Raw genomic sequence first — 23,816 nt, forward strand, 5'->3', positions numbered from 1 at the left:
TCTAATGTTTTATCAGCGAGAATGAGAATGTGGTGTCTTGCAGGCCTCTCAGCTGATGTGGGACTGAGGGAGGTCAGCCACGATGGTGACTTTATAAGTAGACGTTTCCTCGGGGTCAGATGCCTTTCCAGTGATGTGTTCTGGGAAAAGGGCCCTGTGATTCAGCAGTATTTAGCAGTGTTCCTTCATCATTCTTTTCTCTCACCAGCTCTGAAATGTCTCAAGTTGCTGATGTCTGGGTGGGTCTGGGTGGGTTTATGACACCTATCCTGCTTTCTGCCTCCTAATCCGCTTAGGGTTCCATGTCTTATCTCCCAATTATTTTTCTTTAGAGATGGGAAGTGACTGCTAGGATTCAAAGGAACTATTTAAATCTTGCCTGACTTCCTTTTCTTTGCTAATTGTTCCCCCTCATTCAGAGGCAGCTTGTCAGCTGTTTCTTTGATTTGGCTGTTAAGATAAGGGAAGGAACTAAAGAGAAGGGGGTGGGTTGAAGCTCATGAGTGTTGGAGTGGGCACAGTCACATTGCTTTCTGTGTCACCTGTGAATTCATGGGTGCCTCAGCCCACAGTGTGTATCTTTCATTTGTCTATCCCAGCCTGGGACATTCTCTGGCACATGCATTCTTTAGGACACATTTCCCTCAGTATCCCAGATAAAGAAAGAGGGAGGATAGAGATAGTTAGATGGATAGATGGATGGATAGGTGATAGGTAGGTAGGTAGGTAGATAGATAGATAGATAGATAGATAATACATAGACAGATAGCCAGTGCTAACATCAAGACAGGTTCTAGACTTCCAGACAGCTTGTATATCAGACCTTATTATGCATAGCCTGTGTTGCTACAATCAACGTGAGCACCCACTACAAGTTAAATTTGACTTTCTAAAGGCAGTGATTGCACACAGTGACAGATGTACACAAGCACGGGACACTTTGCACTCTGTCCAGCATGTTGTTCCTGAAGCGAGGCACTTAATCACGCAATTTATAAAGTAGCTGTTCAAGGACGGGGGTGAGCTTGTCACTTCTCATATGCCCTGCTGTGCTGTGGCATCTCTAAGGGCTCTGGGGGATGGACAGGCCTTGAGTGGCTCTGTTGGTTTGGAATTCCATGAGTGAACTCAGGATTTCCACAAAGTGAGCAGCTGGATATCTGGGAGACAAGAGGGTGTCATTTGGGATCTTGGCTGCTGAGTCTCCTCAGCTGGATATCTGGGAGACAAGAGGGTGTCCTTTGGGATCTTGGCTGATGAGTCTCCTCAGCTGGGTACCTACCTGGGAGATAAGAGGGTGTCCTCTGGGATCTTGGCTGCTGAGTCTCCTCAGCTGTAGCATCTCTTTCAGACCTTGGACCTTTGGGGTGAGGCCCTGTGCTGGCAAGCTTGCCCTGCCTCAGTGCTTGGTGCCAGCTTCCCTTCCTGTCTCTCGAACACAGCTGCACTTGGTCATCTGCCCCCGAATCTTTTTTTTAAAGTAGCAAATTAAATGGGAAGATTCATGTTTTTATACCGTGCCATCTATAATCTATTTTATGGGAAAGCTACTGCCTCATAATTAACAAACTGCAATGGAATTCATTTCCATATCTTGCTTACTGGCCAAAGAACTTAACATTTAATCTATCAGTATTAAGGAATTAAGAACATGAAAGCAGGAAATGCTACTATAAATTTAGTATGACTTTACAGACCTCTATGAAATAAACCTAGGAAAAGTGGCACAAAGAGTTTAAATTTAAATTATTGCTAGTTTTAAAATAATTGGGCCGTAGCCTGGCTTCATGTATGGCCCTAGTGCAGCTTCTACAGGCTTGGATGTCATTTGTGAGATGCAGGGAATTGAGCAGCCCAGGAAAGCCGTTTTCAAGTATTGAGGCCCCCCGCATGTCATTCTTCACTGTTATGTCTCCCGCCTTCTTCACTGACATTTAAATCAAGATGGTTTTGATCCCAAGCAAAATGATACAGAAGCCCAGCTTCTTGCTTTGTTTCTTTGAGTGCCTGTGTTTTGAAGGAACTGATGTTTCGTGGAAACAGACTAAAATCCCTTTCTGTGCTGGCTCAGGTCTGTGTGACAGTGACTTCCAGGCTCACAATCATTGGATCTCAGGGGAAAACGGGCCCAGTGCTGATAATTACCTGATAACTTGTCGAGGGAGGGGAGTTAACGACGGACACCAAGCGTGCATGCCATTGGATATGTGTGGGATGCAACATGAGTCCTGCGTTGGTGTGCAGTGGCCTTGCAAACAGGAAGCAACCCAATACGTGATCAAATTTGACTCCTGGAATAAATACTGCTGCCAGGTCAGCCAGGCAGGGGTGGGCATCTCTATTGACCCATGGGAAAACTGATTTTTAGAGAATCCAAACGGTGGGCATCGGAGCCAAGGCCACAATCTTCTCGTGCCTGGCTGGAGTTCTTTCCCCACCAGAACAAGTAATGGACGGAAGACAAAGTCAGATTCCTCCCGAGGTCTGCTCCCTCCCGGAGCCTAGACGCCTGTCCTTTTCAGTTGAGTTTGAAACGCCAGGTTCCTAGCCTCCATCTTTTGGGTTATTTATTTATTTTTTTTTTTTTTTGGTTTTTTTAGAGACAGGGTTTCTCTGTGGTTTTGGAGCCTGTCCTGGAACTAGCTCTTGTAGACCAGGCTGGTCTCGAACTCACAGAGATCCGCCTGCCTCTGCCTCCCGAGTGCTGGGATTAAAGGCGTGCGCCACCACCACCCGGCTCTTGTTTTTCTAGTAAACGTTTTATATGTCCTAATTTACTTTTGAGGCTCTCTGGCAAGTTTCCTCAAGTTTAAACCCAAAGACTGTCGTATACTTTTATATGATTAGTTCTAGAGGTTGCTCTCAGGGTTAGATCTCCTCCCCTCCCCTCCTTATCCTTCTCTTTTTGGGACAGTTTCTTGTAACCTTGAACTCTAGATTCCTCCCTACTGAGTGCCGGGGTTTTCGGGATGTGTGGACCAAGCCTGGTTTGTCAGGATATTTATTTCATTGGTATTGTTCATGTTTTCTGTTACCACAGACAAAAAAAAATGTTCATGGCCAGACTGTGGCATTTCCTGACATTTATATGTCCTAGTTTTGTTTCAAGACCCCGTCACACCCACACACGCTCTCAAGTTAACGTCTTCACCCTCCAAGGGCTACTTAGGAACAGAGGGTATTTTTCAAATTTCCCGTTAACGCAAAACACACTCTTTAAACTGTTGGTTCAGAGATAACAAAGACAAGCAAACTTATCTTTATGGGCAAAAGATTTATTCTTTTTTTTGTCTGAACTCAGGAAAGAGCCCCCCCCCCCCCCCCGGTGAAGTCTTGTTATCAATTATCTATGTTCTCCAAGTCTCAGCCCTTCCCTAAATAAATCCCCTGTTAAGACAGAGCAGAGAATTATTTGACCATTTTTGTGGAATCTTACTGTCTATACGAAGGTTGCCTCCTTGCTGTGTGGCCTGGCATCCCTGTGACCTCCTGTGTGGGGTGAACCCGAAAGACCCCCTAGGGAACTTTGTGCCAGGGAAGAGCGTAGGATGACTTCTAAAATAAAGACAGAATAAGGCAAGTGGAGCAAAGCCTCCACTCGCTGTGGGGTGCTTTGCCACCCTGGGCTGTGTTCAGTTCTGTGCCCATGAGCCTCTTCCCTCTCATTTCGTTGGCCCTGGTGACCCGATTCAGCCCCCCACTTGCTGCTGTGCCCAGTGTACACAGTCATCCAGGGATACGGCTAGCAGTTCCCAGCCTGACATTCAGTACAGGGATTTCAGGTCCTGCCACCCCACCCAACGTTTGATGCACTCCTGCTGTTAACAGCCCGGATCGGATCTACTAGAGATGCGTGGACCCAGCGCTCCCTCTGGTGGCCAGACTGAGAGTCACAGAGGACTGGCTGCCCAATAGAGACTAAGGTTTCCTGAAGTCTCCGGTGTCTACACTTCGCTAAGGAGGGATCTAGCTAGGATCCCTTTGTGTGTCCTAGGGTTAGATGTAACTGCCCTGCAGGTAGAGCTTCCGGGAGCTACCCGTGTTAGGGAACCGGAGAGGGGGCTGGGGTGAAAGGTCTCTGGCATCTAATGAAAGCCATGGGGGAGGGGGCCCTTCCAACTAGGGTGTAGCTCAGCTCCCAAGGTTGAGCAAATAGATACTCAGCAGGTTGGGACCTCCTTTGGTTTTCCTGAGCTTCTGGCTGAAGGTCACGGACAGGTGGGGAAGAGCCTGCAGCACCCGGTGAGCACAGAGGCCGGAGTGGGAACCTGTGTGCTTCAGGGAGGACCCCCTGAAGGATGCGACAGAGAACTCCATGTGCGAGATGTCTGAATCTTCACCCTAGCGGTTTGCCAGCACGCCAGTCTGCTGCCGCTTCTCCTCTGTCGGTGACCTCCTTCTTGGCCAGTTTTCTGTTGGAGGATAGGCTCCATGGGAAAGTTTTGACTTGTCTATGGTAGGAGGGTATTTGCTGCTCTTGGTTATTCTTGTGTTGAGTGAACAATTCACTGTATCTCCTCACCGCCTAGACTGCAGTGAGCCCCATCGTGAACTCGCTAGCCGTGTTGACACCGAGGCCCGTGGTTAACTTGCTGGCAGGGTTGAGGTTTGTGTTGGACCGTGGTAGACCCGACAGTTCCTGCAGTTCAGTGACCCTGTCTCCTGTGCTACCTTTGATTCTTTGAGAAATCTGTGGAGCAGAAGGGAAACAGAACCGCAGTGCTGCCCTCCCCTTGTCTCAGCTGTATGGGTCCTGTCCCTGTTCCCTACAGCAGCGCAGTGTCAAACACAAGGCATGCAGGGAGCTCCCAGAGGGCCCCTGTCACAGGAGCGTTTCCATGACCTGCTGACACAGATCACAGCCTGCCTACAACTTTCCCAGAAGTATCGCATTCCGGAAATGGTCCTGCAGATGCCTGTTTGGCTAAGCTCAAGGGACTGAACATGTGGAATTTTGGTGGAGTGCCAGGGTCCCCCATTGACCATGGTCCCCTGTTGACCATGATTCTCCCGTTGACCATGGTCCAGCATCCCAAATAGCTTCCCAGTAGCCACATGCACCGGGAGCTATGGACAGAAAATGCACAGGTTTTTGTCTTTCAGTTATGCTCAGCCTTGTGTGGAAAGTAACATCTCAGGGTACCGGACGACAGAAGGGCACAGCTGCCTCAGGACCATGTCCAAGGCAGAGATTTTCCTGTTGCTGTTTAACTGGGAGCAGAGGCATCAGCTAGGCACTAATGGGGCCTCAAGGGCTAAGCCTGTGCCAGGAACCCTGGCTCTTTCCTGCCCAGGATTTCCCAACATGTAAAGCTGGTAGGACGTGTTCATGTACTTGCCCCTTGCGTGGGGTGCATCATGCTATTGGTTATCTTGCAATCCTGCCTCCTGCATGCCAAACACTAACCTAGTAAAGATGAGGTAGAGGGTGGATTGCATTCTTCAAACAGCATTGATCATCTGATTCCTTGTGTTTTCTGTGCAAACCCATGGAGATCCTCCTGCCCATGTTTTGCTCTGGGTATTAGGAAGCATCTTTGCCTGTGCTGTGGTTCCTATGGAGATCTATGATCCTATTGATTAGAACGTGAAAAATCAGTTAAAGTTTGATTGAAATGGGGGTTCTATGTTGGCCCTTGAAACAGCCATAATTCATCCATTTAAAAATTTATTTTATATAGGCTAAATTAAACATTTATTGAGTTTTATGACTAAGTGTGCATGTATGTATGTGTGCTACATGTGTACCCAGTGCCCGCAGAGACCAGAAGAGAAGGCATCTATTCCTCCTCAAACTGGTTGTGAGCCACCATGTTGGTGCTGGGAACCAAACCCTTGTTTGATTCTGCAAGAGCAGCCAGTGCTCTTAACCACAGAGCTATCTCTCCAGTCCCTTAGATAAACATTATAGAGACAGAATTTCAACTTATCATTGAGGATGAACTCATTATGTAGCCCAGGCTAGCCTCAAACTTGCATCAATCCTCCTGCCTCAGCGTCCCAAATGCTAGGATTAGAGTCACCACCCTGGCCATCGTGTTTGCTTCTGATAATGGGATTTTTGATGGCCATTTATTTTAGATGCAGTTTGTGTTCGTTCTCGACGTTGTAATTGGTAATTATCCCTTGATTTTTAGAAATTCCCTACTATATCAACGTCACGAGTTCTGGGTGCTTTGTGTCTGACTTTCTGGCTGAGACGCTAGTTGAACCTTAATTAAGCTCTTTTTATGGTGTTCTGAGAGCAGGGACGCGATCAGGTTTACAAAGACACCTTTTCTGTCTACATTTTACGGCATCTTTATGCTTGCCGTAGATGATACGGTCAGCAGACGTTATGAGTTTCTCCAGCATGAATCTGTTTCAAGCCTAATTTGGAACAGCTAACGTCAGCCCCGAGATGACGCTGCAGGCTCCTTTCATCTTCATAAACAACGGCACTTTGTTTCTCCTCTTCAGGTTCCGAGTTTCCCCGGAGAACATAGCCGTAACGACTTTCCTTGATGGATACAGTCTTTACACAGAGACAGATTGGATTTAAAATTCCATATATAGTTAAATGGCTTTGGGGGCTAGAGAGGATGAGCTTTTTTTTTTTTTTATTGATGCATACTATTGGTGCACATTTATTAGGCACAGTGAGGTAATTTGACAGCTGCATTTGGTCTCTATCAGTCCGGTTAGATCAGGGTGGCCGGTGTCTCGGCTTCTTCAGGCATCTCCTGGTTTAGTGCTGAAAATCTGCATATTCTCTCTTTGACTGGCACGGTTCCTCATAACAGCAAACTCACAAAGCTTGGTCACATCGAAGCTTTTGTGTAATGTTTTACAAGCTTCTCTTGGTGACTATCCCTTCCTCCATTGCTGGGGCTAGAACCCAGGGACCCACATGCTAGGTAAATGTTCTGTTACTAACTAAGCTATACCCCCAGCTCCTTCTCTTCAATGTCACTCACCATTGCAGTAAACCGTGGCTGTGGTGGTCAGTTGTGCCTAGGACCAACCGAGTGGCCACCCTGTCCTTTGACCTCGCCTGTCGCACACTGTGGGAACTGGATGACAGGGGCGTTCTTCCTCCTCCACTCTGCACTTGGCCCTGAGCTTCAGGGTGGTCACAGCTGGAGTATTGCCCACTGCAGCTGCAGAGTCTGGCTCAGAAACCCCTGGCACCGATGGCCTTTGCACAGCGTGTCTGGCTCTCTTCTCTCCCTTCTTCCCCAGGGGAAATCTCTGCTAGAAGCAGGACGGAGCCATTTGGCTTCAGTGCAGCTGCGTCGTGTGCCAACTCATTGTATAGTTGCTTGAGTGCTTGTCCCTTCTATCCGTTCTGCCTGCGTTCTCATGGTAAACTCAGAGAGGACACGGGGCATCTAAATATGAATGTGCAGTTTTTACTGGAAAAATAAAAAACAGGAAATTTTTTTTTAAATGGGGAGTAGCAAAAATTTTGCGATGGAGAGAGTCACTTCCTTTTTAGCTGATTTCAAAACCCTTGAGAGATGCAGTTGCTTAAGTCCTCTAGTGATATTTGGGGAAGAATGTGTCCTTGTGTGAAGGCCAGTCTGGGAATTCAGACTTTTCTTCTCTGTTCCCAGGAGTGTGCGGGGTCACCAGTGACATGTGACCAGTCAGTTCAGGATGGGTGTTGAACTTTCCCTACAGCAGGAACGCAAGAGGGTCTGTTTCACTGGCTGACGTCATGCTGTGGGTTCCTTTAATATGCTACTGGGAACCAGCTTGCTCTAGTGACCTAGATAAGGAAGGGCCTGGGGTGGGCTGACTTCATTTCTAATTCTGGTTCAGCGCTGACTCAGTGAAAATCTGGGAGGAATCAGTTCATCTGGCTCCCGTCCGCACTGTGCTCATTCCATGATTAAAATGAGAAATAATAAAATAAAAAACATCTTATCTCTGTTGGTCTTCTGGTGATACTGCCAATATCAATTAAGTACTAAAAATACCCCACAGACATACTAGAAAGTTCTCCAGTGACGTGCCCTCCTTATTACCTCCCCAATTCATGTTGGGTTATTTGAGGATACATGATTCAGTTTTTATTTTATTACTATTTTTTATTGTTTTGGGGGGCCAGCTGTTCGCAGTTCAGTTGTGTTCTATTCTGAGCACAGCTTTTTTACATCCAAGGACTGGGCACTCCAGTTTGGTGGCCCATATGACAGCACCTTAGTAGTCAGCCTGTTTCCTGTCACCATCATGATTCAGCATTTCCTGTGGTTGCATGGTGCCACCACCATGACTCAGCATTTCCCACAGTTGCATGGTGCCACCACTGTGACAGTCTGAGGGTGAATGTATTTGCTTCACTCAGCATTTCTACAAGACTTGGAAATCTCCTTCCTCAGCACTCACCAGACATTGGGAGAAGGATCCAGCGTCCATGTCAAACTAGATTTGAGGGCACACAGTGTGCTTGATTTGGCTTCTTCTAGTAGATTCTATTGGTACTGGCCCAACGGTGCTTCCAAAGTATAGGAATTCACTACATCCCCTCTTCTTTGAAATGTAAAAATATTGTTCCCTATTCAATCACATGCACCCCACAAAAGCCAGGGGCCACCGTCACACTTTTGTATTTATAAAGACCCAAGGGATTGCTGAGGCACCCTCAACTGTCAGGACCAGTTGACAGTTTGGAGAAGAGCGTGGCTTTGGAGGTGCTGCCTCGTCTTGTTTGGATGACGTGATGGTGGACATCTTTTTAGTAACTCATGGTGTGTGAAATGGGAGGTAAACGGCTGTGTGTAATGCATACCACGCCAGGTCCCTTTTACTTTGCACTAACGAAGCCTCGAGAGGAGCACTGGGTTTTAAAGCAATCCTGCTGCCCTGCTCCGAAGCGCCTTCTGCTTTGAAGTGAGCTATAACAGGTTATTTGCTATATGGAGAAAATGGACTTACTTTTTTTTTTTTTAATTGATAATCAAAACCTGCCAATCTTCCTAAAAGATCACTTGCTCCTTTTGCTGCACACCGCACAGTCCCTCAGTTCAAAGCTGGGTCCCTCCTTCCTGTGTGTTTTCACCTTGCCAGTGTCTCTTTTCTGTTGGGTCTCAACCATGTGGTCTGACATCCCGCCCCAGCCCCCTCAGCCTTTCTCCAGCCCATATTTCCTCATAGTCTGAGTCCTTCTGTCTCTCCTTGTACTTATTTTGCGTTCATCTTTGGAAGGTCAGCCTAAGGTCCAGAGTCTCAGTTTTTCTCACCATTCTTTGTTCTTTCCCAGTGTATTGCAACCCTTGTCAAATATTTCTACCATGCGTGATATTCCTTATTTTAAACATCACATTTCTTATTTCATTTCTGAGTTGGGGCAGAGACTACCAGTAAACTTTCATCTTTTCTTTGAAAATTTACTTTTGAAAAAAAGCTTGACCCAAGCCCACTATGGAACTATTGATCATTTGTGACTGAAATCAAAACTCTAACTCTGATCGTCACCGTTTCTGAGAGGTCTACAGAGAGAGACATGATTGACCATGCCGTCACAACATGTCCTCTCTGGATAGCAAAAGGTGCTGGTAACTGGCTGAGATTATAATCAACTCACTGAAAAAAACTTGATTAGTTTTAGTTTACAGACTTTACATATTATATAGCTCTTAATATGTAAAGACATTTTGTTAGGCGTTGAACATTAAGAACTCAACATGAGGCCCTGGAGAGGACTTCATTATCCATTCTCAGACTCTCAGTGTGAACTCTTGCAATGCTGAGTGGTACTTAGAAAGACTTTAGGCTTCAGACCATTTTCTTTGACAAAACAGCCAATAGGATGAGCAGATTGATTGGTGGGTGGATGGATGAATAGATGGATGGATAGATGGATGGCATATTGGATAATGTTAAGATGGATGATGAGCAGATGGTATGTGAGTGGATAGGTAGGCAGATATATAGGTGGATGGATATGGAAGGGCAAATGGGGGGAAGATAGATGTGTGGATAGATGGGTGGGTGAGAGGGTGGGTAGGTGAATGGATGGATGGTTGGATGGACGGATAGATGGATGGATGGGTGAATGAATGAATGGGTGGGTGGGTGAGAGGGTGGGTAGGTGAATGGATGGATGGGTGAATGAATGGATGGGTGGGTAGGTGGGCAGATGGATAGGTGGTTGGATGGGTAGATGGATGGATGGTTAGATGGATGGATGGGTGAATGAATGGATGGATAGGTGGGTAGGTGGATGGGTGAGTGGATGGATAGATGGTAGATGGATAGATAGATGGATGGATGGTTGGATGGACGGATAGATGGATGGATGGGTGAATGAATGGATGGGTGGGTAGGTGGGCAGATGGATAGGTGGTTGGATGGGTAGATGGATGGATGGGTAGATGGATGGGTGAATGAATGGATGGATAGGTGGGTAGATGGATGGGTGAGTGGATGGATAGATGATAGATGATAGATGGATGGATGGTGTGTGGGTGGATGGATGTGTGAGTGGATGGGTAGATGAATGGAAAGATGAGTGGGTGGATGGTTGGATGGGTGAATGAGTGGATAGATGATAGATGGATAGATGGATGGATGGAGGGATGGGTTGGTAGGTAGGTGAGAAGGGATTTGTTGTTAAAATTGACTGCTATGATTGGGAAACTGAGTTGTACCATGTGTCACCTGAAAGTGGGTGACTTAAGGAAGCCAGTGGTGTAACTCCATCCAAGGCTGCAAGCCTAAGAACCTGGGGACTGCTGGCAAAGTCTGTGAGTCTGAAGACTGAGGACCTGAACTGGTGATGTCAAGGCCAGAAGAAGGTTGGTGTCAACCCAGAAGGCACCAGAATTGCCCTCTGCTCTGTTGTTCCAGCCTTCACCACTTAGAGAGACAATCCTCCCTCCCTCTCCTCCCCCATTCAGATGCTGTCCTTAGAGCAAGGCCTTGCAGGCACAGCCAGGCTAACACCCCAACACCCATCACAGTTGACTGATCTTCTCCCTTGCCCTCCATCTGACCTCTGTGCTTTTCTGCAGGGAGAAAGAGGCTTTCCAGGGTTACAAGGTGTCATTGGGTTTCCTGGGATGCAAGGACCCGAGGGGCCACATGGACCACCAGGACAAAAGGTGAGCTTGACTGGTATGGAGGAGGGCTGGATTGCAAATATCTCCAGTCTTGTGACAGTGGCCTGAGCCATTGGTATGGTATCTCTGTTTTGTTGTAGGGTGATACTGGAGAACCTGGACTTCCTGGCACAAAAGGGACAAGAGTAAGTACAGTGCCTGGTGACCCTGAGGACCGAGGTGTCCAGAGCTCAGTGGAACCTTTGCCCCAGGGGCAGCCAGCCTGCCTACCTTCCTTCTTTCCTTCCCTTCCCCTCCCTCCCTCCCTCCCTTCCTTCCTTCCTCCCCTTCCTTCCCCTCCCTTCCTCCCTCCCTTCCTTCCTTGCTCCCCTTCCTTCCCCTCCCTTCCTCCCTCCCTTCCTCTTGTTCTCCCTCCCTCCCTTCTGCCTCTCCTCACTGTCATGGGCCACCACCTCTCTTACCTATGGACTGCTGTGGGCTGTCATGGACCATCACCCTTCTTACCTGCAGGCTACTACTGTATGTAAGATGAGCTTGCTCACTCTTGCTCATTCTTCTTCAAGGGTCCCTTATAGACATTTTAATTTGGAAGAGGGGGTTGGTAATTATCTGTCCAAAGTCATTAGAGGGAGAAAATGTTATTGAATGTAGAGAGAAGTTTTCAGAGCTGAACTCTTTACTTACTTTACGTTTCCAGAGAGTCAAAGATGATGCTTTCTGAGCAGAGAGGAGCCTAGGACAGCATCTAGAAATGTTTGGCTGTGGTTACATAGTAAAGAGGGAGGTGGGATGGTGGTGTCTGACGCTCCTTGGCATTCTCATGAGCTCATGGGGCTGTGAGAGGGGGAACACTGTCGTCACTCTCTGGATGCAATCGACCACACTTGACTGCTTAGGAATTAGAAGGCAAGGGCTCTCGCAACAAATAGATTTGAGTTTATCCCACGAGCAGTTCTTCATAAAGTGTTTACGATTTTAATGTGGATTGAAAATTCATTTGAACTCAGATAGCACAAGAGATCCAGTGAGGACAATGTTATTCTGTGTATTCACAACCTTGATTTTAGAGAAAAGAGAGAGTGTGTTTACACACACACACACATTCCTTTAGGTCTACACCTTTTGCTGAGTCTCAGTGCTTCCTTCCCAGAATGCTCTCTGCTCGGTGCTCATGTTCTAAGCTCTTTGACTGGGAAGGTGTGAAGGAGTAGTAAGGTTCCCTGTGATTGGCTGAAACACTTTTGTTCTGTCTTTACAGGGACCCCCTGGAATAGCTGGCTACCCTGGGAACCCTGGGCTTCCTGTACGTATACAAAATACACACATGGATTTCATGAACTATCTATCCTACCACCTGGTGAGTTCCTATTTTGTTGACTTCTTCGTTTGATTGATTTCAGGGTATTCCTGGCCAAGATGGTCCGCCAGGTCCTCCAGGTATCCCAGGATGCAACGGTACAAAGGTAAGCTTAGACCCGAGACCCTGCCTTGTGCACTCACACGTAGCTTGTGCAGTCACTACCTTGAAGCTTGCTTTCTCGCATGAGAAAATGCAGCTTCCCCATATATAATGTACAGAAAAGACAGCGGTTCCTTTCTACTTCTATGCTTTAGCCTAAAATTGTTCTTTTAAAGATTTTATCTGGAATCTACTAAATCAACCCCAGATCTGCTTTCCCAAGTCTTTTATTTCTGTTGCTCTTGCTGGGGAGTTCGGTGTTCTCCCCATGAAATGGCACCCGGTGTCTTACTCGTATCAGACTGTGCATGCTGCCAGCGAGGCAGCTGTTCTAAAGTGTGGGACAGTGATGTCTGATGTGAAGTGCTGGGGTGTGCATGCGTGTGACATTTCCCATCTCTCCTAGGGAGAGAGAGGTCCACTCGGTCCTCCTGGCTTGCCTGGATTCACCGGGAGTCCCGTAAGTATCTGATTACTCAAATAGATTTTCTTTTTCTAATTATTGTTTTGATGCTCATATCTTATTACTTCTCGTATTTTTGGAGAAACAAAAGTTATAGCTAAACTTCTTTCTTTTCTAGGGACCACAGGGGTTGCCAGGAATAAAGGTATGTTTAATTTAATTTAGTTTCATTTCCCTGGGTTCCTCATAAGAAATCAATCGAAAATACTCTACACAAATGCCCTAAACTCTGTTATATGAAAAGGATATATAAATCACACAGAAAGACTTAGGCACCAGGCTATGCCAAGCCATGGACATGCTGTGAGCCTTGGGAAGAATTCTGGAAGTGATTCTGGCACAGGCCACTATGGTTCATTGGCCAGTTGGTCTACTTGGTGAGCTCTAGGCCAGAGGAAGAAAAAAGAAAAAAACCAAGCTGGATAGTGCTTGGGGAATAACCTTCAGAGTGGTCCTGTGTCCCCCAAGTCCCCAGGCCTAAGTCCCAGCCTGGGGCCAGTCTCACCCCAGTATTGAGTGGATTCCAATTTTCTTTATGTGTCTTTCAATATTTGCATGTCTTTCTTCTTTTTCCCTCTTCTAGGGAGACCCTGGTGAAATTATCGGCCACATCCCTGGAATACCTTTGAAAGGGGAAAGAGGATTCCCTGGCGCCCCTGGCACGCCAGTAAGTCTTTGCTGCATGCATCGAGTCTCCCCCTGGGTGGACTTCAGTATCGTAATCCTTTCTTGTCTCACCCAACCGTAGGGCCCACCAGGAGTGCCAGGACTCCAGGGACCTGTTGGTCCTCCAGGATTTACCGGGCCACCGGTAAGTTTCTAGGATAGTCACTTGGAGAAGAGGAGTGCGCTATGTGGAACTGACCGAGAATCTTGTCCTGTGGCTCTTTCTTAGCTCAGCTTCTTTGTTAGGAGAAAGTGTGACTGACACTTCCGGCCCCCAATTCCCAGAGCTGTGGGAAATGGGTGTTTTATACTGTGGACCCTTAAGACATTCTGGGACAGATGGCCTGGAAGCCAGACTGAAGGTCACTGGGGTGGACTCTGCCCTTGGTGCAGGGGAGATGGGTTGCAGAGGCAGGGGCATATTAGAATTTAAGGGTCAATTAGGAGCAGGGCACAGACCTGGAGGGGACCCTGAGGTGAACTTAGCGCCTAGAACACTGGGGAAGCCGCCCCAACCCTGGCTGACATTCTTTGCAGGATGAGGGAGACTTTTCCTCATTCCCACACTTCCGCAGCACAGAAAAGTTAGAGTGAAAACATTTATTTACTAAGAACGGACAGAGGTGATTGAGTTTGTGGTCTGTAACATCTGACTGCTCATCCTCTCAGAGAACCTCAGGCTCATATTTATATTTAATCTCTTTTCTTTTTGTATCATTTTGTCCACATGTATAGATAGAACCCATTCACCTTCCTATGGGTCAATGACATCTTTTTATGTCACAGAGTGGCCGGCTTTTCTTTTTCTTTCTTTCTTTCGTTTTTTCTTTCTTTCTTTTTTTTAAAAAAAATGATTTAGGGGAGCATTCTGAAATTTTCTTGAAAGTATGAGACCATGTTTTGGCATCACCACCCTCTATTCCCCAGAAGAATTGGCTTTTTGAGGTAGAACCCTGCATCTGAAGAGGGAAGGTGCTGGACCCATGTGGGCTGCTCCAGCTAGGAGCACAGGCTGGTACCTGTAGGCCTTCAGCACCCAAGGGGCAGTCCTTAGCCCTTGATGGATTTCTGCTCCCTTCATTATTGTCCTGACCCATAGCTGGCTGTCTTCAAGGCTTTATATGTCTGAGGAGTCACATCCTTCTACAGCAGAGTCTCAGGATGACGTCAGTACAAAGACTGTGCATGTCCGCTTCTCCTTTGTTGGAGAAAATACCCAAAGAAAACCGTCTACAAGGAGGATGGATTTATCTCGGCTCATGGTCTCAGGGGTTTTGATTCACACAGACCTAGGCTCTGTGATTCTGAGCCTGTGGGGTGACAGCACTGTGATGGGGAACGTGAGGTGTAGTTGAGACATGACAGAGGAACGGGGAAGTGTGAAGACAAGATGCCTCCTTCAAAGGAACAACCCTATGGACTCACATTCTCTATCCATGCCCCCTACCCCAGCAAGTCCCTTCCGTTATAGACACATCAGTGGTTAAGCATCCCTGTGATGCTGTCACCTCTGAATAGTGCCACCAGCTGGGGACTATGTCACCCCCTTTTCTGTGGTGCAGAGGGGTACTTCATTGTTCAGATCATAGTTGATTTCGAAGATTGTTTAACTAAAATACTCTCTCTTTCAGGGTCCCCCAGGCCCTCCTGGCCCCCCTGGAGAAAAGGTAAAGGTTTTTTCTTTTATTACTCTTGGCCTTCATGAAGGCTTATGTTGAGTTGCCGTGGTCCCCTTTGCAAAGAGCTTTGAAAAGCCACCTCTTCTCACCTATAGATGGGACTTCCTGTCAGTATTAGTACTGTCTGTTCGTCTCTCTGTTGATTATCATCGGTCAGTCATTTTCCTGTTATCCAGCAACCACCTACTATCCTCCTCCCCCTCCTCATCTTTGAGACCCTCCAATCCCATCTACTTACCCCTTAGCAATCTCTTAGATTCATTGATTATTCCCTTACTTTTCTGAGCCCAGAGTTCAAAACCCTTACATAAACAAATTCTTTATTAGTGTGTTTGTAAAAGTCCTTGCATGGTTATTGCATCCAGCATGACTTTTCTGGCAAAGCGTATATGGTGTTTGTAGGACAAAAGTATTGCTTGAAGCCTAACAGCTGTCCCACCTGTGTGGTGCTTTGAGGATGTCTGGCCAAGGTGACAGACAGCTTTAATAATAAAGTGTCATTTGTAACCAACAGGGACAGATGGGCGCCAGCTCCCAAGGACCAAAAGGTGACAAGGTGAGTGAGTGCCCAGTATGGTTCCTCTGCGTGTTCTTGAGTTTGGAGGGGACATGGGACAACTTCCAGGATTGCAGAATTTGTTCCGCCTTGCCAAGAAATGAGGCTGATTGCGGTGCCCAGTGACTTATTGGAACAGGGCCCGGTCAACACATACATCAGCTCTCAAATTCATGTCCAAAGAGTGAAATTTAACTTGCCTCCTAGTAGCATCTATGAAACCCAACCATGGGAGAGGCCATTGTGAGGAGGAGGAGGCCATGATGTGGTGGGAACTGTTTTTTTCTTGGGGATCAGATGCTTACCAAGGTTGTGTGCTTTGGAAGCAGGGTGGTGGTGGTGGTGAAAACTGGACAAATGTCTTTTTCTTGGCAAGAAGGGCAAACAGTGACCCCTGACGTCCTCTCGTAGTGTCCCTGGGTAAGACAAAGGGGCATTATCACCATTGCTGTCTGTCTTTGGGTGTGTGAGCTGGTGTGAGTAACTGTCACCAGGGGATACCAGATAAGGTGGGACTGGACAGAGCCTGGGGTAATGCTTTTTACTGTTGAAGTCTTTGGCTTTCGTTCATGTCCGGCTGACTGGACCTTTAATTCTGAGTATGGCTTAGCTGTTATGCAGCCTGAGTAAGAAGTCTAAGGATGCTCTTATTCTGGGCTCACCTAAAGTATATCCCCTTTCTTGCCAGTCTCCTATCAGCTGGTGTGTTCTCACTGATGCAGTGGTGTGTGCTGATGAGTGCACACTAAGTGTGTTCTCACTGACACAGTGGTGTGTGCTGATGCCTGCCCTGACTCAGACTCGTAAGCTTGGGAGACACTATTCTCTGTAGACACCAGTGGTCCGCTTTCCTGCAGGAGTCCAGGCTCCCACTGTTGGAGGAGAGGGTGCTAGTGTTTAGCTCCAGTCTTTTATTGCCCTATCGCAGCTCATACCTAATTAACCTTCACTGTTTACATGAACAGGGTGAGCAGGGGATCAGTGGTCCCCCTGGAATACCCGGACAGGCACAAGTTAAGGAAAAAGGAGACTTTGCCCCAACAGGAGAAAAGGTATGTCTGAGTTCTGTTCATTAGATAATCTGCTTTCTATTGGACAAATTCTGAGGGGAAAAAATTGAAACGCAGATTCTCCAGCCGTAACCCACCTTGTCCTGGGAAGAGGGTTTCTAGATGTCCTGTCCCGTGAAATTGAGTAGCTCTAAGAACAGAAATGACTGTCCTGGGTTGTCTTGGGACTATTCTGTGTCGATCCACCTAACAAAGGGTTTTTAAATAAGCCTGGCACTGGGGAGAGTCTGTGTGGGTGGGAGGGATCCAGCTGAGGGGTACATGTAGACCATGGCCCATCCTCTCACCAGAGTGTTAGACTGTAGCCCAAACCATGCTAGACAGGTACCATTGGAGGCCAGTATGCATCTTTTGTTAATAAAAAAAGATTATTTTTTTTGGCAGTTGATATGCATGTGTAGGTGTGTCTCTGTAAGTTTATGCATGTGTGTACAGGTGTGTGTCTCTGTGTAAGTTCATGATTGTGTGTACAGGTGCATATGTAAATTTATGCAAATTTATGCATATGCAGCAGCAGCCAGAAGCATTGCATCTCCCTGGAGCCTGAGTTACAGGTGGTTGTGAGCAGCCCAGTGCAGGCCTAAGCTCAGGCCTTTTGCTGGAGCAGTGGGTGCTCTCTGAGCCACCTCTGCAGCCTGGAGGTTTTTTTCTTAATGAGTTCAATGTAGCATCTGAAACACTGAACCAGGCATGGTAGTGCACCCCTGTAATCCTAACACCAAGAATGCTGAAGCAGGAAGATTGCCACAAGTTCCAGGCTAATCAGAGATTCATAAAAAGGCCCTGTCTCAAGGAAAAGAAAGGAAGGAAAGAAAAAGGGGGGAAAAGCAACAAGAATGAGTTCTGGCAACTAGATGGGCGATTTGGCTGTTCAGTGGGTGATTTAGCCATTAGGTGGGTGCTGTAGCCATTAGATGGGCAATGTAGCTGTCAGATGATACTGATCTATCTCTTCCCAACCCCTCAATTTCTTTAGGGTCAGAAAGGTGAACCCGGATTCCAGGTGAGCACTCTGGTCCTCCTTGTCATTATTGCTTTTGTGTGAAGAGTGTTGCATTATGGCATTGGTAGCCAAAGTGTGGCTGGCTTCATATTGTATTTGCATATATCAGAGAGTCTAACTCTGTCTCCTCTTGTCTCTTAAGGGAGCCCCAGGGTATGGAGAGAAAGGTGAACCAGGCAAGCCAGGGCCACGGGTAAGTGCTTCCAAGCTCTGTCTGCTCCTCACTGTGAACACACTCCCCTCTAATGCCCGGACTCATAGAAATGAAACGGGAAGATGGATACATCTGTAGGGTTTGCTAATTTCTTCCTCAAAGCCCACTGAGTCTGCTGTGAAAGGACTACCCATGCTGTCCCCTGGGGACACCTCCCCGTCTTGTGCTGTCAGAACCGGTGCTTAGGTATTTCTGCCGATCTTGACACTAGATCTGAGTCCCCGCCCCCTCCCATGCCAGGCTTGTGTATGGCTGGGACCCTGATGGTCTCACGTGCTTCTCCCTATCTGGGCACAGCAGCAGACTATCTGTTTAGCTGCTGGCTGCCAGGAGCGTCTGATTCCTCCCTGCAGGCATGTGTGGAAAGAGACGAACAGGGCTGTGGTGTGGTGTGGCCATAATTATCTGTGAAAGGCTCACGTCTACCTCTTTATTATACAGGGAAAGCCTGGAAAAGATGGCGAGAAGGGAGAAAAGGGGAGTCCGGTAAGTCCCCTTCCTCTGCAGTGTCTGGGTGGATGGGGGCCACCGTTCTCCTTGATGAGCATCCTTTACCTCCCTTCCTTATAGGGCTTTCCTGGTGATTCCGGGTACCCAGGACTCCCTGGCCGGCCGGGCCCTCAGGTGCGTGGTGGCATTGTTCTGAGTTTTACCTTTCCTGGGTCTTTCCTGCTAGAAGCTCACTCGTTTGTTTTCTAGAAGAGAGAACTCTGAACTCAAGGGGATAAAATGTTTCTACTCTATAAGGGTTCAACACAGTTTGTTGACTTTCCTGGGCTGACGAATTATGTAAAAGAAGTGTCATGAAACACACTTGGTCGAGCTTCTGTCTTTTTTTGTAGAGATTATTTTTTTTTCCTGGTTATAAAGGAAGAGAAAATGCAGAAGTAGAAGGAAAAGAAAGCCTGGGCCAGGTTCTGCCTTCTGCTGTTCCTCTGTGAACACAGGCATGTCCCCTCTGTGAACGCACGCATGTCCCCTCAACAACATGAGTTTGAAGGCCACCTCTTGTCCTTTTTCTTCTTAAGTTTTAAAAAGTTACATCGTTTGATTGGTCAAGTGTGTGTGTAGGCACACGTGTGTCCCATGTGGAGGTTGGAGGATAGCTCCTTCCATCATGTGGGTCCTGGGTTGTCAAGCGCTTTTGCCCACTGAACCATCTCGTTGACCCACACTTGCTTTTTGAAATTAATAATGTTTTGTTAATAAAATAAAGAGGTTCTAATCTATATGGACATCTATAAATTAGTTATATGTAGACACTTTTTAACATCTGTGTCTTCTACTGACTGGGTTCTAGTTCATTTTAAACTTGTCTGAAATCAACACTGGAATTTGTATGGTGACTTTAAGTGTAAATCCCATAAAAATCCCACATAACCACCCTAAGGAGTTGGAGTTAGAAGCAAACTGTGCTTTGTAGCAATTTAAAGAAGAGCCTTCTAGTTCTAAAGGGCTCTCGTGGTCCTTCAGGGCAGCTGCCACACAGGAGGGTGAGCAGTGACTCTTCAGTCTTCCACTTAGGCAGACATCTTTGTTTCCACGTCACCTTTATGTGACAGAGATGAGCGGTGTTTCTACACAGAGTAACTGAGACAGTCCCAGAGCGAGAGGTCAGGAGAGGACAATGATTTGGGTGTTGCGTAGTACAACTTCTATTTTACCAGAAATCTCCTGGCCAGCTTTCTGCTTGCTCATCTATATGGTATGGCTGCAAATAACTGTGCACGTTCCTTGCAGGGAGAGAAGGGTGAAGCTGGACTTCCAGGCCCTCCTGGATCTGTAAGTAATAAGTGTGTTTGAGGTGGGTCCTAGGTGGCATAAGATACTCTGCAATGTCTCCTTGTGTGATGTGATGCTCTTATTTGAAGTGGGTGCCTGCCATATGAAGTAATTCATAATTTGCTCTGATTTTAACAATCACACTTTTGTCATTTTTACCTCTGGAAATGAAAAACATTGCACATGGGTAACCTAGAAACCCATTTTGAAACCTGTTATATATATATGTATATATATATATATAGTCCACCAAGGAAAATTTAGTAGGAGGGGAAGATTAACTATCACCCGATTGTTCTAGCAAAGCAACTTATGTTCTCTAAGTAGTATTCACTCTTTGCTTGTGCCCACTCAGACCCTCTATCATGTTGGCTATTCTGCTCCAAATCATTGTTGAAACAGTGGGCACCCCTGTCCTGTTCACTGCGGGTGACGCAGGTAGGACTGTGCCACTCGCCGTGTGGGTGAGAGCATGGGGGCCAGAGTAATCTTTCCACATTTCAGTGGCAGGGCTACTGCCCTCTGCACGCCTTGATGAGCCCGGTGTACCTGCGGCTCTCCCCTCAGCTGTGACTCACCCCAGGGTGCTCAGGTCCTCACCTCACCCCAGTTCCACCAACACATCTTATTTAGTTAGTTTTAAAGGTTTCTACGTTTTCTATTTTTTAATGGACAAGGAAAGTTTATACTTACTTGGAATGTACAGTGATTTTCCATATATGTGCCTGTTGTAGAATGACGGAATCAGAGCTACTTAATGGCACCTTGAAGAGTATCCCCTCACTTAGGTGACGCAGAGGCATTGGCACTTAAGCAGGTTATCCACACACTCCCCCCCCCCCCCCCCCCGTTTAGTTGATACAAAGGGATACTGTAACGATACTGTAACTGCTTGAGCCTGCAGTTTTCCTTGCTCTGTGGGGACTCAGGATCATGGTACACCAGGTTTTCTTTTCTTGGTGAGGTTGGCCTTGCCTTCTTCCTTGGTCTGTGCCTGTGATATTCAGGAAGTGCCCTCTTTGGTCTTTAAAGAAAGAAAAAGCATTAACTATTCTCCAGTAAAAGGAAAAACAGTTAGTGTGTGCTCCTGCCCTGTCCACCAGAAAGACACAGACGGGCATGCCTCTGCTGTACCGTGAAGCATGCCATGTGTTTCATGGCATGGATGCAGTTGAGCCGTGGCTGAGTGAGCAAGGCCGTTGCTGCTGCTGAGGAAACTGTGCAAACCAAGCAGAGCTGCCTGGCCATTCAACACAAAGCAGTCCTTGGCACTCATTTTGTAGCTCTCCAGACCCTTCCCCGGTCCCTCCACACACCACCACCACCTCTTTACATCCATATTCTATGAGGTACAACATATGTCACAGTGTGCTATGAGCTACTCCTACCAGCTGTGACCTGTCCTGTGCTTTAACACAGGTGATAGGCACCATGCCGTTGGGAGAGAAAGGGGAGCGAGGCTACCCCGGAACACCAGGATTGAGAGGAGAGCCAGGCCCTAAAGGTAGGTGCAGCCTGCCTGCTTTCTTGTTCCCCTCCCTCCCCTCCCTCCACTCTTCCTTCCCCTCTGCCCCCTTCCCCCCATCCCCCTCCTTTCTCTTTTTCTTTTGGAAGAATTTGACTGATTGACAAGTTGTCCTTCCTAGCTCCCGATCTTCCTGTCATACGAGGTGCTCAGGAGCCCTTTTCCTCTGTGGCTTTCTGGGGATGATGTCTCTGTAGGGAGCGTTCTGGGGACCCTGGTTCTGTCTTCCCATCCCAGATTGTGCACGTCTTCAAGCAGCCCTGGCTAGACTGTGGCAGAGAAACAAAGTGTCCACTACATGATTGATTTTGTCTCACTTTATTCAACTTTCTCTTCCCCTTTCAAGGTTACCCTGGAATACAAGGCCAGCCAGGCCCTCCAGGTGAGAATCCCTATTTCCTGTTGCACTTTCTGTGTAGTTTCCCGTGTGTTTGTCACACACATTGGGTGTGTGCATGAGACAGGATGCAGCATCTCTCTAGTTACCAAAGCCCAATGTGTCCTGGTGTGTGTTTGCTTTCTATTTCATAGACAGATTCGTATGTCAGTCCTCATTTGTAGGCTTACGTGTGGACAACAGACGCTTGCTTCCTGGGGACACTGACTTGTCCTCTGGGATGATCCTCTGGGTGCACATCTTGCCCTTGCATGGGTCTTGGCTCTGCCAGAATTCCTCCAGCTGTTGGGCTATGGTTCTCTCCAAGAGAGGCGGATGGGATCCCCTTGTCTTCCTCCAGCATCTCTTTCTGCTCTAGACTTGAGTGGAGGCTCCCAGAGTCCTCCTGTCTTTACTGAGATCCCCGTGTGGCTGTTTCTTCCCCAGGACATCAGGACTGACTGTGTGTGATCCCTTGAGCTGTACTGCCCAGGGTCCCTACCATCAGCCTTCTGGGCTGTATCAGGCCATCTTGTGTGACCCCTTAACACCTCAGCACATAGAGTGACAGACGTGGACTCTACACTTTCAGATCTAACCTCACCTTGTCTTTGAGTCTATCCCAGCTTGACCTCAGGACTACTGGGTTGTGCTCACCTAGAGGGTCCCCTCGGTGAGGACCCGAGTAGATATTTTATCTTGGACAGAATGTGACCTTCTGTACAGCTGTCACATTGCCTTCAGGCCATCACGTGATGTCACATGAACTCTTACACTGCTTTCAGGCTTCTCCATTCCAGGCCAGACTGGTGCTCCTGGCTTCCCAGGCGAAAGAGGAGAAAAAGGCGACCAGGGATTTCCAGGCGTGTCTTTACCAGGACCTAGTGGAAGAGATGGAACACCAGGGCCTCCCGGCCCTCCTGGGCCCCCTGGTCAGCCAGGCCACACAAGTAAGTGCCCATGTATATCCCATCAGATGCCAGGAGCCCAGGGCAGAGCTGGATGGGCCTGTTTGCTGCTAGAGCAATGCCACGAAAAGGCTTGAATTATTGACTTTTTTGCTTGAGTAGTTTTACAAAATTAACTATGCTACAAAAAAAAAATAACACTAACAATAAAATAGGCATACGCGGAAAAGCAGCATGGTAACCAGCTCTAAGTCTCCTGGCATTGGAGGTTAAAGAAAGGAGAGCAGGGTGATTAGTTTCACCTTGATTGACAGCTGAATGCTTCGCGTAGAGAGACTGCCATAGGGGACAGATTGCTCTGGAATATGCCATGGCATAATGCAGACTAGATGGAGACTCACATAGAGCCTTCTGTATCAGCTTTCAAGAAAAGCTGAACATGAAGTATAAACTATTGACTGGCTTATTGTGATGCCATGATCTCGTTTCAATAATTACAAGAATGTTCCAGAAGATTTAAGTCAGCCAGGTCAGTGGGAGCATATCAGATTTCCAAAGCAGAGTGTTGGGTACTTCTGGGCTAGAGCCAGCGTGAGCTGTAGTGGGTATCTGTGGTAAGAACCCAATCTGGGGGTAATCTCCATTGTGGGCTGTAGATGGGGGTTTGCGGTGGAACCTCCGTGTGTGGTTGACAACAGGTTTATGAGCCTGGAGCTCTGGTGACGTTGATTCCAAGAACTCAGGCTTGTCTGGGAAGGAAGTTCCCAGGATGGGCTTGGCAAGGAAGACAGCGGAGGGCCAAGGGGCTGACTGAGTCAGATAGGCGGCTCCCTGGAGGAAGGATTGGTGTGGCTCGCTGGTGGGAGAACCAGCGGGTTATATGTAGGTTTATGGAACTTCCTCCTCTTCTGTGACTTGAAATGTGGGGAATGAGGATGAGCGTCCTGGAGACATTCCATCCAGAACTGCCTGTTCTCCGTGTTGGTTTTGTTTTTTGAGTTAAAAAAAAAAATCACAGGCTTACTTGGTGGAAGTAAGAACTGAATTCCTAAAACGTTCAAATCAGCCTG

General features: G+C 47.4%; 1 protein-coding gene across 2 annotated transcripts in view; it reads left to right on the forward strand.

Annotated features, from left to right (window-relative positions):
• Col4a1 (collagen type IV alpha 1 chain) overlaps positions 1 to 23,816 on the forward strand; it is a 114,673-nt gene that overhangs the window by 55,895 nt on the left and 34,962 nt on the right. For both annotated transcript variants that reach the window (XR_009055676.1, XM_057752426.1), the window contains exons 3-21: positions 10,998 to 11,087; positions 11,186 to 11,230; positions 12,304 to 12,348; positions 12,446 to 12,508; positions 12,911 to 12,964; positions 13,086 to 13,112; positions 13,551 to 13,634; positions 13,716 to 13,778; positions 15,265 to 15,300; positions 15,827 to 15,868; positions 16,834 to 16,920; positions 17,915 to 17,941; positions 18,084 to 18,134; positions 18,597 to 18,641; positions 18,726 to 18,779; positions 19,896 to 19,937; positions 21,357 to 21,441; positions 21,809 to 21,844; positions 22,624 to 22,788. Coding sequence is in view for 1 of the 2 variants with exons in the window: in XM_057752426.1 (XP_057608409.1) it covers positions 10,998 to 11,087; positions 11,186 to 11,230; positions 12,304 to 12,348; positions 12,446 to 12,508; positions 12,911 to 12,964; positions 13,086 to 13,112; positions 13,551 to 13,634; positions 13,716 to 13,778; positions 15,265 to 15,300; positions 15,827 to 15,868; positions 16,834 to 16,920; positions 17,915 to 17,941; positions 18,084 to 18,134; positions 18,597 to 18,641; positions 18,726 to 18,779; positions 19,896 to 19,937; positions 21,357 to 21,441; positions 21,809 to 21,844; positions 22,624 to 22,788 (1,141 nt within the window). In the remaining variant the exon portion in view is untranslated. The remainder of the gene's footprint in view (positions 1 to 10,997; positions 11,088 to 11,185; positions 11,231 to 12,303; positions 12,349 to 12,445; positions 12,509 to 12,910; positions 12,965 to 13,085; positions 13,113 to 13,550; positions 13,635 to 13,715; positions 13,779 to 15,264; positions 15,301 to 15,826; positions 15,869 to 16,833; positions 16,921 to 17,914; positions 17,942 to 18,083; positions 18,135 to 18,596; positions 18,642 to 18,725; positions 18,780 to 19,895; positions 19,938 to 21,356; positions 21,442 to 21,808; positions 21,845 to 22,623; positions 22,789 to 23,816) is intronic.

Source organism: Chionomys nivalis, chromosome 20, assembly GCF_950005125.1.
Source record: "Chionomys nivalis chromosome 20, mChiNiv1.1, whole genome shotgun sequence".
Classification (NCBI taxonomy): domain Eukaryota; kingdom Metazoa; phylum Chordata; class Mammalia; order Rodentia; family Cricetidae; genus Chionomys; species Chionomys nivalis.